The following is a 15,092-nucleotide window of genomic DNA, read 5'->3' as shown; positions in this document are numbered from 1 at the left end:
AGATAATAAATCTGGAAATATGCAGAGAAACTAGCTTAAGCTAAGGCCTGAGATAGCTGCAGTTAGCCAGACACCAATGACTACTTGGTTATATTTTTTCAGCACATTACATCATTGGCAAATTGATTATGGTTCAGAAGAGTAAATTGTAGTCAGTATTTTATTTATTGTATGTATTTAATTGTGATTTTATAACTATATGATTCTCCTGTTCTTGGTAATGTCAGTTAAAACTGTTTCAGGTGCACTTTACCTGCTTTTTGGTGGATAGCAGCCCTGTTTTACATTTAGCTGGTGAAACAAAGACAAACCCCAGTCAGATTTGTGATCTACATAACAAAGCCCACATACAAAAGGTGTGAATGGAAATGCATGACATGTGAGCACACCTTTATATAATAAACCTGCTAGTTTATGATGCTGCAGTTCAGGAACCCTGCAGCCTGATCAGGTCAAGCGTATGACGTAGTAGAACTAATTTAAAAGAGGCTGAAATGAAAATAAACTTTTCGCCATGCACAGAGATGGACACTGGCAGCTGGGACATTAAAAAGTGGGCCAATAATTCTCTGAATGCCTCAATAAAGGGCAGACCAACAACTCTGTCAGTACACGAGCTGTGAGGAATGGAAATTCCTGCAAAACCACAGAAACTGATCAGTGAAGTTATAGCAAAACGTTTGTGTTAATCATTGTTGTGGCTGACTGGATTTGACCTTACCTACACTGTATGTGTTAGATGTCAGTCAGAATGATGATCGCTCTACAAACTTTCATCCTTCTGTACATTTTTGTTGTTTGCTGATTCGTTTTGGCAGCGCTTAAGACATTAAAAGAGTTTCGATGAGTGTGACAGTCATAAAATGTTAACATGGGATTAACATTAAACATTTTTGCCATTTCTATAATCCTCATAAAAATGCATTTTTAAACTTTAGCATTGAAAACAAATTTTACAATGTGGATGCAGTTTGTAGCAAGTAAAAATATCACTGCACTTCACTGCATAGTACTATGCTGTGCTTACAAATCACAGTTGCCATCATACACAGTTGGTGACACACTGACGTGGGCCCTAAATCAAAAGCAGGTTAATGGCAGAGAGGCTCTAATAGCAGCCGGCTTTGTGTTATGTAAAAGTCCAGAGGTGAGTGTGCGCTGCTCTGCACAGCGATTTATGAGATCATCTACTGCAAAGAGAGACGGTAAATGTGGGAGAGCCAGACATGAAGGAGAGGGCGACATGAAACAAAAGGTCACGGGTTAAAATAAAAGCTATAGTGTCACTCTGCTGAAGGACCATCGTGGTGATGTTCCAACCCATTTACTCCAAATGATATATGTTTATGTTACTGCTGAGTGTTTCCAAAAGCAGACTTTTTTATGCAATTGTCATCCATCACAATGAATATTCTGTTTGCTTTCATTTTTGGTCCAAGCTGTTGTTGAAAGCGTGGACCGTTGGCAGCCTGCAGTGGTGCTTTCAGAAGCTTTTGTATGAATCTGAACAGTTTCTGTCCTCCTCATATCTCATGTTTGCAGCGTTTCCAATGCCAGAAGCTGAATGTTCAGAATTACAAATCAAAAAACAAACCTCCTGATCTGAGCCAGCCTTGCCCAGTTCATTTGCTATCATGAGAGCTGAAATGTTGCTCAAGAGCAGGTGGCAGCGGGCCCTGATCAAATTACCCTGCTGATTCTAGTGTACCTCACAGTGATGGTATTATATGTCTCCAACTAACCATGTTACAGCAGCACAATCGCACTGAAAAAAGAGACGCAACAACGGAATGAGAAGAGGAGGGAGTGATCTCTTGATAGCTTAAGATAATCATAGATTTCTGAAGTGCAGGATTTGTTTTCAATTTGACAAGACAGAAAGTGGGAAAATGAAACCTTTAACACTCATCACTAATATCTGTGTAACAGGCAGTCAAGGGACAAAGTGCAATACCGGACCAGACGTACATGTGATCCTTACGCAGCATCAGTGGGTGGACGCGAGCTTTAGTGTCACTGTGAATTTTCTGATGTGAAATGGATGGCATGGAACTGACACAGATGGACCAGAATGCCTCTGTTTTATTTATTCATTAAGTTATTGATAGTGATAGTGATAGTACCTGGCAGTTAGGCTACAAGATAAACTGAGGAATCTTGGCATTTTGTCTTCACAGATTTTTGGTTCCTTTTCTTGTTCTTTTTCTTTCTCTCTGTGATCTTTTCTTTTCACCTTTTCTGTGTCTCAAAGCATTGTTGAAAACATTTTTAGAAAAAGAGTGAAACTATGAAAAACAGTGATGGGACGCTGTTTAAAAATGAAACTGCTTAATCATGCAGTACCAACGAGACGTCTGACTTCATTCTGGGGTAGCGAAAAATCCAGTGGTCCAAACCACAGTCATCAAAAACTGTCATCAGCCACTAGCGAACAAGGGTGGTCTGGTTCCCACAGTGACCTGATCTGAAGATCATGAAATCAGGCTGAGATTTACATTAAACAACAAGGAAGTCAAAAGCCATGAAAATACTGTGGCAAGTCTGCAAGTTCAGGTTCAATACAGGTCTCAGATCAATCCACTGATCTAATATCAGTTTTAATTTTATCTAAAGTCTAAAAGTGCAAAATGTTCTCCAAAATCAAGTGCAGTAATTCTTAAACAAGTCAAACTTTCTGAAATGCCCACATTTTATGTCCAAAGCCAGTCTAATAGTGATGGGACAATCAATTAAATCCGTTCTGAAACCACCTCCAAATCCAGCCTAAAAGTGGTGCAAATCAAGTCCCAAACCCAATCAAAACAGTTGAAATCCAGTCTGAAATCAAGTCCCAAACCACATTAACACCCGTTCAAAATCAGCCTGAAAGCATTCTGAAATTTTGCCAATTGATTCTACACTCTGGAAACCACTTAAGTCCATTCTGAAAGCCTGTCTGAAAGCAAAATCCCAAACTGTGCAAATTTAAAAAACCAAACTTGGCAAAAACAGTGTAAATCACCCCAAACTACTTTAAAATGGTTCTAAATTTGCCAGAAAGAAGGTAAAAGTTAGCTTTAAAGTACTGTAAAATCCTTCCCCAAACTATGTCCAAACATAAGTCCAACACCAGTCCCACATTCATAGTATTGCAATCTTATATTCAGACCCTTATTTTGAAAACACTTAACTTCAAGAAGTAAAAGCTTTTCTCACTGTTCTGTACATATATGTGTCACACAAAGGCACACATGTGAAGTTCCTGAGATCAGCTATACTCTGAATTATTGAGGTTATCAGCTGCAGGCTCTCCTCCCACTGATTATAAATAATTTGACGGTTTATCGAGTCCAGAAGAAAAGTCAGGGCGCTCGTGGGAGTTGTTGTTCTGCCCAACTCTTCCCAAAGGCCCGATTTCAGCCTAGATTGCTTTGCTGTTGATGGAAACATGAAGACGCAGTTCTTAATTGATTGGAAAACAATCATCCAGGGCAAAACGTGTGACTTGGGTATTACTTGCATCTATTATAGCGCCTGATGGGCCATGAAACATGAGCAAATAAACTGACACACCAACCCCCCTGCATTATATAAGAGGCTTCAGCATGTATGTGAGAGTGGAAGCTGTGTCATATCTGTGCTCCCTGTACAGTGACAGGCAGCCACAGTAGTACAGTTACTAAGTGCATGTGACTAGGTCACCATGACAACAGCACTCCCTGGAGCATGCTGTGAGCAGAGCGACGTCACTGGCCTTTGCATGCTCCTGTGTGTCTGCGTTCGTGTGGCACTCGCTGGATCGAGAGCTGGTCCTGCACAAGCTGCTGTGTGTGAGAACCAGAAGCAGGAAATGAGCACAGAAGACAAAGATGAGACAAACGAGTGACAGCGAGGAAAATTTAAAGATGCGTAGATGCACGAAGGGTGTAATCGCTCTGATGTGCACTCCAACACTATTTTAGTTTCTGCCAGATGGCTTTATTGCTCCTATCACTATTTCTTCACCACAGGCCCCTGAGCTGTTTGTGTAGTGGATGTGTGTGTGTGTGTGTTGTCCTTGTGTGTCACTCAGAGCTCTGTTCTTTCTCCTAAATATCAAAAGGGCATTTATCACTGATAGGCTCCATTCAGCTGCTGCACCACACCGTGCTGCCCAACAATCACGGGTGGATTAGAAAATAACCGTCTCAAATGAGCACAGACGTGTAAAACAACAGTCCTGATTGTAAGATCAGCACAGCACACAGACCAATGATGTCTGTTTGTACCTGTGTGTGTCATAAACGGTTTGTTTTTCAGAGGTTTTGCTTCAGTTCGTTCAGATTTTGGTTTGATTTAATATTTTAGGTCATTACAGTGGGTTTGAGGACAAAACTTTGGACTGTTTTACATCTTTTCATCACATTTTTTTCTCATTTTATTCGTTTGTTATCATTTGTCTTCTTTCTTTTTGCTGCTCACGTTCCATATTGTTCAGATTGTGTGTTTTACATCTGTTTTTGATGCTTCATGTGTCAATTTAGGTCACTTTGGGTAAAATATAGGTCATATTGTACCCATTTGTCAATATTTTGTGTCTCCTTTTTGTGTCTTTGCAGTAATCATAGATAGAATAAAAGTTGCACGTAGTTTCTGGGTCTGAAAAGTCTGTTAAACCTAATTAATCCAATTTAATGGCCACCAAGGGCAACAGCTATGGTTCCAAAATGATTTCCTATAGAAGTTTGAGAAAGTGGCTCTCTGACTTTAAATATGTAAACACTTTGCTGCTGAGCTAGTGGTCTCAGTCACTCATTTTGGTTCATACCAAGTTTCATTTAAATCTTGGTCATACTATGTTTCACAAGGGAGAATTATAGCTACAGGGTAGACTGGTCTTACAACCTGGGATCAAAGTCTTTAGTCTAAACAGCAGCCCCATTCATCTATACTGTCCATAGCAGTAAGTGGCATCTTCTTCACCCTGGATGTCAAATGCTGACAAGGTTCTATCAAGGTTGGTCATGTCTCCGGCATGCACAGGATAAAGCGAGGTGCATTTTACTCTCAACTCATCACGGAGGGTCACCTGGAAATGCAAGCATCACTTTTCATCACCCAGAGTTAATGTTGTGAAGGCGGGTAATGTGGTTGCTTTGTGGGTCATCTTATTGCTGAAGATTTTCTCTCATCACCTTGTAATATAAAGATAAATGACAAGACTTTTGTAATGAATTGGTGCTACAGTATATAAAAGTGGATTGGGAAGTGAATCTTGAATTGTTCCTAAATTTCAAAGGATATAATCTCCAAACTAAGGTGGGACTATATTTGGTATTCCAGTCCGAACACTGCAGAAATGACTACAAATAATTGTTATTGTCACTTTCTTGTGATCATGTAGATTTTTAAGTCATTTAATTGGGGTTTTACATGTTTTCATCTGTTATTTACCTCCTTTACAAATATTTACTTGCTTTATTTATTTATTTATTCTGTGTTGGAACTGCTGGCTTATTTTGGCGATTTGAATCCCTGTTGCCAATGTTCCTGTTGATTTTCAACAGTTGTGTCTCTTATGGGTCTCATTTTGGTTGTTTGGTTGCTCATATTTCCTTGAATCCCCGAACCTGTGATTCAGTACTCCAGTTCGTAATCATCCGACACATCAGTATTCACTCAAACAATGCATGTGTTCTGTGCCTCACCGACACGTCACGCGCACATACTGCTGATGAGTTCGAACAATCACGAGTGAACACGACATTATTGACCTTCCATATTGTCCACGCAGACTGCTGGCGTTCGCACACAGTTTTTCTCCTGTTTATCCAGACAGACGATATTGATCGGGGCTGAGGGGGGAATTCTCTGAAATGAAGCTCTCTGAGTGAACTTTAGCAAACTGCAGGTCCCAAGCTGACATATTCATTTATCACTGACATCCTGGCTGTCAATCAGAGCGTCCTAATGAGCTCACAGTACAGCGAGGTGCGCATCCTATTAGGTGATTGTTTGAGCGTGTTACTGGAGAAATTGTTAGCTTGAGCTGTACTCCAAAGCTACATTATTATACAGTGTCGCTTTTCCTGCATCATATTGGCTTCGTGAAGCCAGGGAGATGAAAACAACAAAGAAAATATCAAAATTTAGTCCTGATATTGTTCCAAGTATCCCCCACATTGCGTCATAAATGGTATTTTGCCTTATTTTAATGGCACTGATGATTAAGTATGTAAACGAGTGAAGGTAATTTTGAAGTGTCATTGTTTTTGTCTCATTAAGGGATAAACTCCCACACTGCTCTCTGATTAAAGCACCACTCAGCGCGTTTGTGTTGAAATTGCACTCTTGCTGCAAGTTTTCATCTCTCTAATGTAAAACAGGGCATTGCCGATGATTCATTAATGGCAGGAGGCGCTAAATAGTTTAAAAAGCCACTTTACTAAAAAAAAATAATGGAGGTCACATAGTTTATCCTTTGGCACAGAAATTAATAAAGTCATTTTAAATGGTTATGGTTATGAAAATAACCATAACTGTTGTGTGTTTGCTACGACAGTTTTCAGCTGGATATTGCGGTCAGAGTCAAGATGTACCTTCCCTTTTTTTTTTACAGGCAGATTTTAAAGGTGCATTAAGGCACATTTTTATATTAAAACGCAGGTTAATTTAACACAAAATACGTCAACAGTAATGAACATCTGTTTGTTAGACTTTTTTAGTGCTTGTTTTGGTTCTCTGACCCACAAATTCAGCTGCCATCATAACAGCGTATGTGTACCTCATATAAACCCCACAGTGAATGACAGAAAGCAAATCGCTGCCACAGTGACATGTTTAATAGCGGAGCAACTCCACAGCGCAAAACTGATGATTGATTGATTTTTACAAACAACATCATCAAACTAAAATATTTTGGTAACCTAGCCAAATGGGGAATCAGCTTTTTAAAGTGCAGCATGTTTATTGATGTTAACGTGTCTATTATAACGTCTAAAAAAAAAAAAACAACTGTGCAGAAGCTGTTTGTTTGCTGGTTACACCTGGCTGTGGATCAAATTCCTGAGTTTGACTCACGCTGCAAACAGAATAAGCACAAAAAATAGCAGCACAAACAAAGTGGTGTTTATTAACATGCAGATTGCTCGACTTTTAACAGTATTTATTGGTTTTTGTACTTTTTATAAATAGATTTTATTTGATAACGAAGCAGCTCTTCTATAGAAAACTCCTGCACTCCCTGTCATGTTAGATTTTCCACATCTCCCAGTCTCCATCAGTTTATAATGCTAGACTTTCGCCTCACTGATTGAAACTGCCAAATACTTAAAGAGAAACAAGAAATCTTAATTTAAACGCATTTTAGTGAATGCAGGCTGACGCTAATAATCTCCACTTAGTTAACGTTGCAAAAATAATAATCTGTGGAGATAATGGTACCAGACAGTTACTGAAACCAACCAAATAGTGGTTGAAAATGCAATTTTACCAGTTCACCTACTAATGTGGCTTTATTCAAATACATATAGAAAAAAACCTGACCATCGAGCGACTCAGAAGAAAAAAGCCACAAGCTCATAATTTCAGAGCCTGTATCATGAAACTCATGTACAGGTCTGTGAAAGGCAGCCGTATGGTGAAAATATAAACACAAGTTATGATTTGAGTGCTGTTTCTGTTCCTTCAAGCACAGTTTAAAATTCAGAGTCTGAAGAGGAACAGGAAATGATCTGCCATCACCGGCTTGTATCTCTTTCTGCTCTCCCTGGTTTGCACCTCACAGACAGCTTCTTACTTGAAGCACCTCTAAAACAAAGCTGAACTGAAGGCTTTATTACTGATCCCTGGTTTATTTCATGTTGTTCTGGCCCACAGCACTAAACCATCCGTGCAACGCTGATCAGTTAAAATGATTCAGCTGCTTGGCCACCTGACCTGTGCCACCTGCCTCTGCAGCCTGTTATGGAGCAAAAAACGATTTTCTAGATTTTATTTAAGTGATAGTTGAGCAGTGTCATTAAACACAAGGGGGGTTGTGTAAATTCAAGCTTTCCTGTGCGAGAGATAAAAATACAGATATGATATTTGTCCTCATTAGTCGACATTGATCCTCTGGTGAAATCTCGGCGGCAGTAGGATTTTAGAAACAAACAGAAGTGCTAATTAGCAGACATCAGCTCCCCTAACAAAGGAATTATCTGCAGTACAAGCTGACTTGTATACCTTTTTTAAAAATATTGTGTGCCTGTACCTTAACGTGTGTTCCAACATGTGTGTGTCTGCTGACGTTGTCACTGTTCTTTTTCCGTCGCTGTATTTCTGTCTCTTCCTGCAAGGCGACGTATTTGGCTATAAATTATGCACCGCTGAGCTTCCCCTGATAAGGCCAAATGTGACGGTTTGTGCTCGTTGATCTATCAGCTCTGACTGAGGTTTTTCTGGGTGTGGTCGTTGATGCAGCTTTCAAAAGGTGAACTCCCCACAGAAGCTGAGGAAAGTGGAAGCTTTTAAAGGCCGTGGGATCGAGGATTTTAACGCTTAAAGCGGCAAAAAAGATGAATACAATGGGTAAAGACTTCAGCAGAGTTAAAGGTTGATGATAGGATCATGTAATCGGGCCAGTGTGGATACTTTAGTTATGGACAAAAACTAATTCTTATGGTGTTCAGTTAAGTCTTTACTTATCAATCCCAAGCCCACCTTATGGGAGCTTTTGCCAGACTTCCAGCGCTTTTTCAAGTCATTATATAATTCATTGAATAAAGTTGTGTTGCCGGTTCAAATTTTGGGTGCTCATTAAGTGACGTAGGAAAAAAATTGCAACCAGAGAATTTAAAATTGCATTTACAGGGAATGAAATAAGTATAATATGAAGGGAAATCAAAATGACTGAGATTTATAATAAATGTTTTTGAGAAAAAAAAAGTAAATGTTGATAATCGCTGTATGTGTGACAGTGTTTGAGGAGAGAGGGTACATGCAGACGTATAGACACGCATACACTAAGAAGATGTGCCTATAATATATCATTTTCTACTCTGTGAGCTTTAATCACCATCAAGCAACCATCAAGGTCAATTTGCAGCAGGAAAAGAAAATGTGAAAATTAGAAACAAACAAATGAAAACATGCGGTACAAAAACGTCCTTCTTTGAAATGAATGAGCGTTTTTAGCTGGCATTTGCTAATTTTCTCTTCCTTTTTTTTTAAGATCCTGTGCTCTGTTGGATCCAATCGAAAGAGCATTAATCTCCCCACAGGTGATAATAACACCATTTTTACATAAAATCACATTGTCTTTATCTGTGTGAGGTATAATTATGATACAAACTTAAAGCCAGAAAATACCTGTTCTAATCATCATTACACAGCACTATCATCATAATTTACTGATGGAGTTTTTGAATGTTATGATTTCTGTGTTCGTTGTATTGGCACACCAGCATCTCTCCATATAAACTGCTGTAGACTGTAACTTTCTCTGTGTGATTGTCGTACTTGCACCTCTCGTCCTAGCTGTGCTGCTTGAGTTTTATTATGCAACTGTTAATATTGAATTGTTTGGAGTTGAGTTATGATACTTAAACCTGCTAATATTGACTTGCTTATGCCAGTGAGAGGCTGATGAATCTGAATTTGAACACGAGCAAGTCTAGCAGAAAGTAGTGAGAGGATTTTCTTGCATGAGTGAGTTTTGAATTATCCATGTATTTTTTTTCTTCCTGAAACCTAAAACGAGCAGCCAGAAATAGCACATTTTAATGAGCAGTGGCTGCAAATTGCGGCTTAAATGCCAGGCGGCATGGAGTCAGTGCAATGAGTGAATTTGTCTGGATTAGAGTTTTTGTGCAGGGGGTAAGCTCTCTGTTTGCTTCCTTTTTGTTTATTCACTCTCTGCTTGCTCTTCCTTTTGCTTATTCTAAATGCATATCAGAGTTTCATCGATATTTGAGAACAATGAAATAATTACCTTCTGTCGTATATCTTAAAAATACAATAAACAGTGTTGTAATGTGTGCTGTAACACTGCAAGGTTTAAAAAGTTTGGTTGACTAAAATCATACCTCTTCAATGAGTCGATGAGGTCATGGATGGATGGATGGATGGATGGATGGATGGATGGATGGATGAATGGGTGTATGGATAAATGGACAGAGACATGGATGGATGATGAATGGATCAATGGCTAGAGAATGATAAATGAAGGATGGATGGATCAATGGATGGATGATGATGGATGGATGGAGATGGATACATGATGGATGGATGGATGGATGGATGGATGGATGGATGGATGGATGGATGGATGGATGGATGGATGGATGGATGGATGAAAGGATGGATGGAGATGGATACATGATGGATGGATCAATGGATGAATGATGGATGAGATTAGGTGGTTGTAGCTCAGGTAGAGGAGCTCAGCTGCTGATCAGAAGGTTGGTGGTTCAATCCCTGGCTCTCCAGTCTGCATGCCAAATATCCTTGGGCAAGATACTAACCCCCACTTGCTCTCTGATGCATCCATCGGAGTATAAATGTGTATGAATGTTAGTTAGAAAGCACTGCAAAGTATAGACAACAGTGCTTGTGTGTATGGGTGAATGCGGCGTGTTGTATAGAGGGCTTTGAGTACTCCACGAGAGTAGAAAAGCTCTATATAAGAATCATTTCTCATTATAAGAAACATTTACCATTTACCAGTCCATGGATGGTTGGATCAATGGCTAGAAAATGGATAAATGAAGGATGGGTCAGTGGATGATAGATGGATAAATAATAAATGGGTAGATGGATGGATGAAAAGGGGTGAGGGTACTATCTTCTGTCTGCTTGCTTTTTTGAGAAAGTGAACTAAAAATAGATATGGAAATATAGTATTTGGAGCATAATAAATGTTTTTTATTATGCTTGTTATTTCAAAATATAATCATATAAACTCCCTTTAAACCATACTTAACCAGACATACAAGATGCCACAGGGATGTCACCCACTGGTTTTTGAGTGCACAATACAAAAATACTAAAAATATGCTCTATAGCACTGAAGGTCACATTATTTATCACATAATTTCATCAAAAACAAAACCAAGGAAGATGGGTCCTGTTCAGTGACTTGGTGAGGCCTAGCAAATAATGGCTAAAGTCGCCTTTCTCAGTACACCTGTCTGCCTCACCGGTGCCATTCAGCCTATGGACAGGTTAGCTCACAGTTTTAAGGCCGACCAAAGTTTTTTTTTTTTAAAGTGCTGCAAAGTTTAATCCCAAAAAGTGCTACCTCTTTTCTCCATATGTCCAGTGAGAATTGAAGTGTGGACTTCCACATGTTAGACTTAAAGACAGTCAGTAAAACACTGCCGTCATATGCCCCTTATGCCCACTGGTGAGTCAGCAGGTCATCTCTTTATATCTTTTCAGGTCAACCATCGCAGCAGGAAGTCAGCAAGTAGTAGCACAGGCAGCTCCTCTGTCATAATACGAATCATTACAGTATACAAAGGTTTCGACCCTACACAAGAAGATTACAAGGATGGAAGAGGTGGTAATTCTGGGAGAGATGTCCTATTCAGAGAATGAGCCTGTCTGACAAAAGAGCTTCATTTGGGGAGAAAATAGTAGACAGTGGTGACAAACAGCTCCCACAGACATGTTTTGCTGGAAAGTCTTCTATCCTAAATAGATTTAAAAAAGCAGACCCTTGACAAAAAGAAAGATGAATACGTGACAGCCTGTGCTGTCTTTGGACCTGTGGAGGTGTGATTATACAGTCCAAATACAGAATGAAAAGTTTCATTCATTTGGTGAGCTTTATCAGAATTGCTTTACCTACTTTCTGCTTTAATATGGATTGTGAGTATAATATGCACGCAGCATTTCTCCACGGTTACAGCAAGTTTATAGTTGTCTTGTTGCACAGCAAATGAGACAAGGTTCATTCAAAAGCATGGGTTGTTCCACTGCCCTTCTCTGCTGGGCATATGATGTTACGCCAAGGTCAGCACTCTCTTTGTCTTCCTAAACTCGCCTGTTGACATGAATGAATTAATCTAGTCATTACTTATTCATGTCGGTGGGATCAATTCTCTTCCCTCTGTTGCCTATGCTGATATTAAAGTTGGTTAAAAAGCATTTAGGGTTGGAATTTCTGGTTAAGTCATCTGCGGGCTGGAAGAACGACGTGGTTAATGTCCTTTCCTTTGTGATACCCTTTTGTAACAACAATTACTGATTCCACGATGAGCTGTTTCCACAGCCCTTCTCCTATTTAAACATAGACTTTAAATTATTTAAACACTGCGGGCCAAAAATTTCTGTGGTAGTGGATTTGTGTGTGCTCGTGCACTAAGAAATCTCTTTGTTTCAGCTTCAGGAGCTTTGTAGTCGTTAATATCATCGTATCTTTCAACTCTTTAGTTTATATAATATTTATGTTCTGAGAAATATTCAAATGCAAGTCACCTTTTCTCCTTTTTTTGTATATACTTACTTTTCCATGAGGAATATAAATGTGTTATCTTTTCAGAATCAAACACAACACTTTTAAGTGGACCTGTTACTGCAGCACTGCTGACAATGAAAGTGGGCCAGACTTTATTAAACTTGCAGGCGAGTGACTGAAACAGCTACCAGTGAGAATGACAAATGCCATTGATTGGCTCATGGCGTGGTAGTAAATACATAAAGTTGTTTTCTAGGTTACTGGAATGTCTGTAAGCGACCTGCCGGTAGCTTCAAAGTGATGTCCGATAAACAAATCACTTCCAGTGTAGATGCAACATAAGTGTAAGCAGGCTACAAAGTCAAGTTTAGCTGCCATCCATGCAAATCAGCTGATTTTAGTGCCAACCCACATCAGCCGATTGCTCCTTCTGCACATCCAACTGACTATCTCGTGCAGCTGCCGCCATTTAACCTGTTTTAGCCTGCCCACTATTCATCTCCAACCCACCCACACCCCAGTAGTATGACCACAGTCTGATCAACTGCTTGTCTTCTGAAATAGCTTAAAAAAAATACATCCCATAATGTGTTGTTGTCAGGAGTATGTCGTACTCGCTGTCATACATTATTCTTTCTTCTTGTAAGACGAGACAAACTACAGTAAATAATTTTGCCTGTAGCTTACAAGCCTCTGTGGGGATGTGCTGTTATTATGCAATTACAGTCATTCTGACATGTATGAGTTTCACTCCCAGTGGAATAAAGTCAATTACTGATCCCCTGCTTCTTTTTCCTTCTCTCCCGCCTTTCCTCTGTCGATGTGCTTCTTTCTTCAGGTTTGGAGGAAATGCTGATGTTGAGTGGATACCCCCTGCAGAGGTGGTTTGAGTCCTCGCAATCATAGATCCGTCATCAAGGGAATAGCTTTCATCATGACAACTGCCTACCTCGAGACTGCGCTCCTTGACCCCTCCTGTGGAGGGTGTAATTACTGAGGGAGGGGCAGCAAGACTGAGATAAGCTTTCCTGTGAAGATAGAAATCATCCAAACCATGTAGTGTTCCTTTCTCCAAGGAATGGGGGAGGGTCTACATTTGAGTCTGATCTTTTTTCATTTATTTCTGCTTATGTAATTAGTGGAAGAGATTTTGTGATTGATTATAGTGTATGTGGGCGTGGACGTGCAAGGTGAGGAGAAAGTGACAGACAGAAAGAGAGAGAAAGAAGGAAAGAGATGGTCCTCCACATCACCCCGTATTCCAGTGCCTGTCTGCACTTCTTGGATGGCTTGTCGTGGAGCCTGGTGTTTCCCTGCTACTGGTTCCTGGACCGGCTCCTGGCGTCCTGTGTGGCCACCTCGCTGGAGAAGCGACAGCGCTCCCAGGACCCCTGCTCCTTCCTCACGTTATGTGTGCTGATCTCCGCACCCCTTTACCTGCTCCTCCTCCTCGCCTCCTTGCCCTTTGCTCTGCTGGGCTTCATCATCTGGGCTCCCCTGCAGGCAATCCGCCAGCCCTACCTGTACACCTACTGCAGGTTAGTGCCAACATGGCTATATTATTTATCACTGCTGCTGTTTCTGTGAATTTACAGGGCTCTGAAAAAGTATTTTTACCAAACTTGATTTAAACATTTAAAGGTTTCAGATCATTAATCACATCCTAATAGACAAAGTTACCCAAACAAGTACATAGTACAGTTTTTAGATGATTTCATTTATTAAAAAAACGCTATCCAACCTTTCCTAGCCCTATGTAAAAAAAATAATTGGAATAGTGGTGACGGAGTGGCCGGCCTAGCAAAACTACTCCAAGAGTGAAGGTTTCATAGTGGCCTGGCCAAATTGAGATGCTTTGGCATGACCTTAAACAGGTCCACAGAGATATGAAAGACTTGTTTGAACTTATTACAAATGCTTAATACTAGTTCTCGCTGCCAAGGTCCAGGTAGGCTGGGTAGTTTTTTTCCATTAATAAATCATAGCATCATTTAAAAAACGCCTTTTTTATTTACTTCTGTTTTATATTTTATTTGTTTAATCTGAAACATGTAAGTGTGACAAAACTGCAAAAATGCTTTTTCACAGCACTGTACATAATATCTGATTTTGTAAGGATGTAGTGTCTTTTACTTTAGACAGTATTATGTAGAGTGACCTAACTGTTTTAAGGTAACACAATCTTTTCCTGCTTAAGGTTTCTACAGGTGAGGAGGGCAGACCTACAGCCAACCATGTAGGCCTTTCTTTGTCCTTGCAGTGGTTCAGTTTAAAGATGACCGGATGAACGCACTTTATACCGGTTTACACATTTTAGACTGGCTTTCAACTAAACTGTGAATGAAAATGAGGCCCTGGATCAATGTAACGTGAAAAATGGGCCGAGCAGTTGTAGAGTCATGCTTCATTTTTCATCTATGGAGCCAGTTGTTCACAGGGGTTGGCTATTTCAAGAAGGAGAAAATGAAGTCATTATCTTGTGTAAATAGTTTGCTCGTGGGTCTGCTTTCCAGCTGCAAGACTCCATCAGCTCTCAGTGGGTGTTTCGTTATCCAAACACCCACCCAAGTGGCAACCCGCCATAACCACAAAATGGGAAATACAGTATTTAGCTCTGTTTGCTGTGGGACAGCAGCACGATCTTCCTATAATTAGCAGTTTAGAGATGGCAAATGTAAAATGTGAGTTTCTA

The 15,092-nt window shown here is 39.9% G+C and overlaps 1 protein-coding gene across 3 annotated transcripts in view; it reads left to right on the top strand.

Annotated features, from left to right (window-relative positions):
- smpd3 (sphingomyelin phosphodiesterase 3) overlaps positions 1-15,092 on the top strand; it is a 95,242-nt gene that overhangs the window by 26,591 nt on the left and 53,559 nt on the right. For 2 of the 3 annotated variants that reach the window (XM_085280783.1, XM_085280784.1), the window contains one exon: positions 13,239-13,938. In XM_085280783.1, coding sequence (XP_085136909.1) covers positions 13,637-13,938 — 302 coding nt within the window. In that variant the 5' untranslated portion in view covers positions 13,239-13,636. Of the gene's footprint in view, positions 1-9,172; positions 9,222-13,238; positions 13,939-15,092 lie in introns of all 3 variants that reach the window. The other variant, XM_085280785.1, reaches the window with a different exon arrangement.

This window comes from Mchenga conophoros, linkage group LG7, assembly GCF_057382185.1.
Source record: "Mchenga conophoros isolate Kocher_MC1m ecotype Shallow Benthic linkage group LG7, M_conophoros_male_GT1.1, whole genome shotgun sequence".
NCBI classification, from domain to species: domain Eukaryota; kingdom Metazoa; phylum Chordata; class Actinopteri; order Cichliformes; family Cichlidae; genus Mchenga; species Mchenga conophoros.
This window is presented reverse-complemented; position numbering and strand designations above follow the sequence as displayed.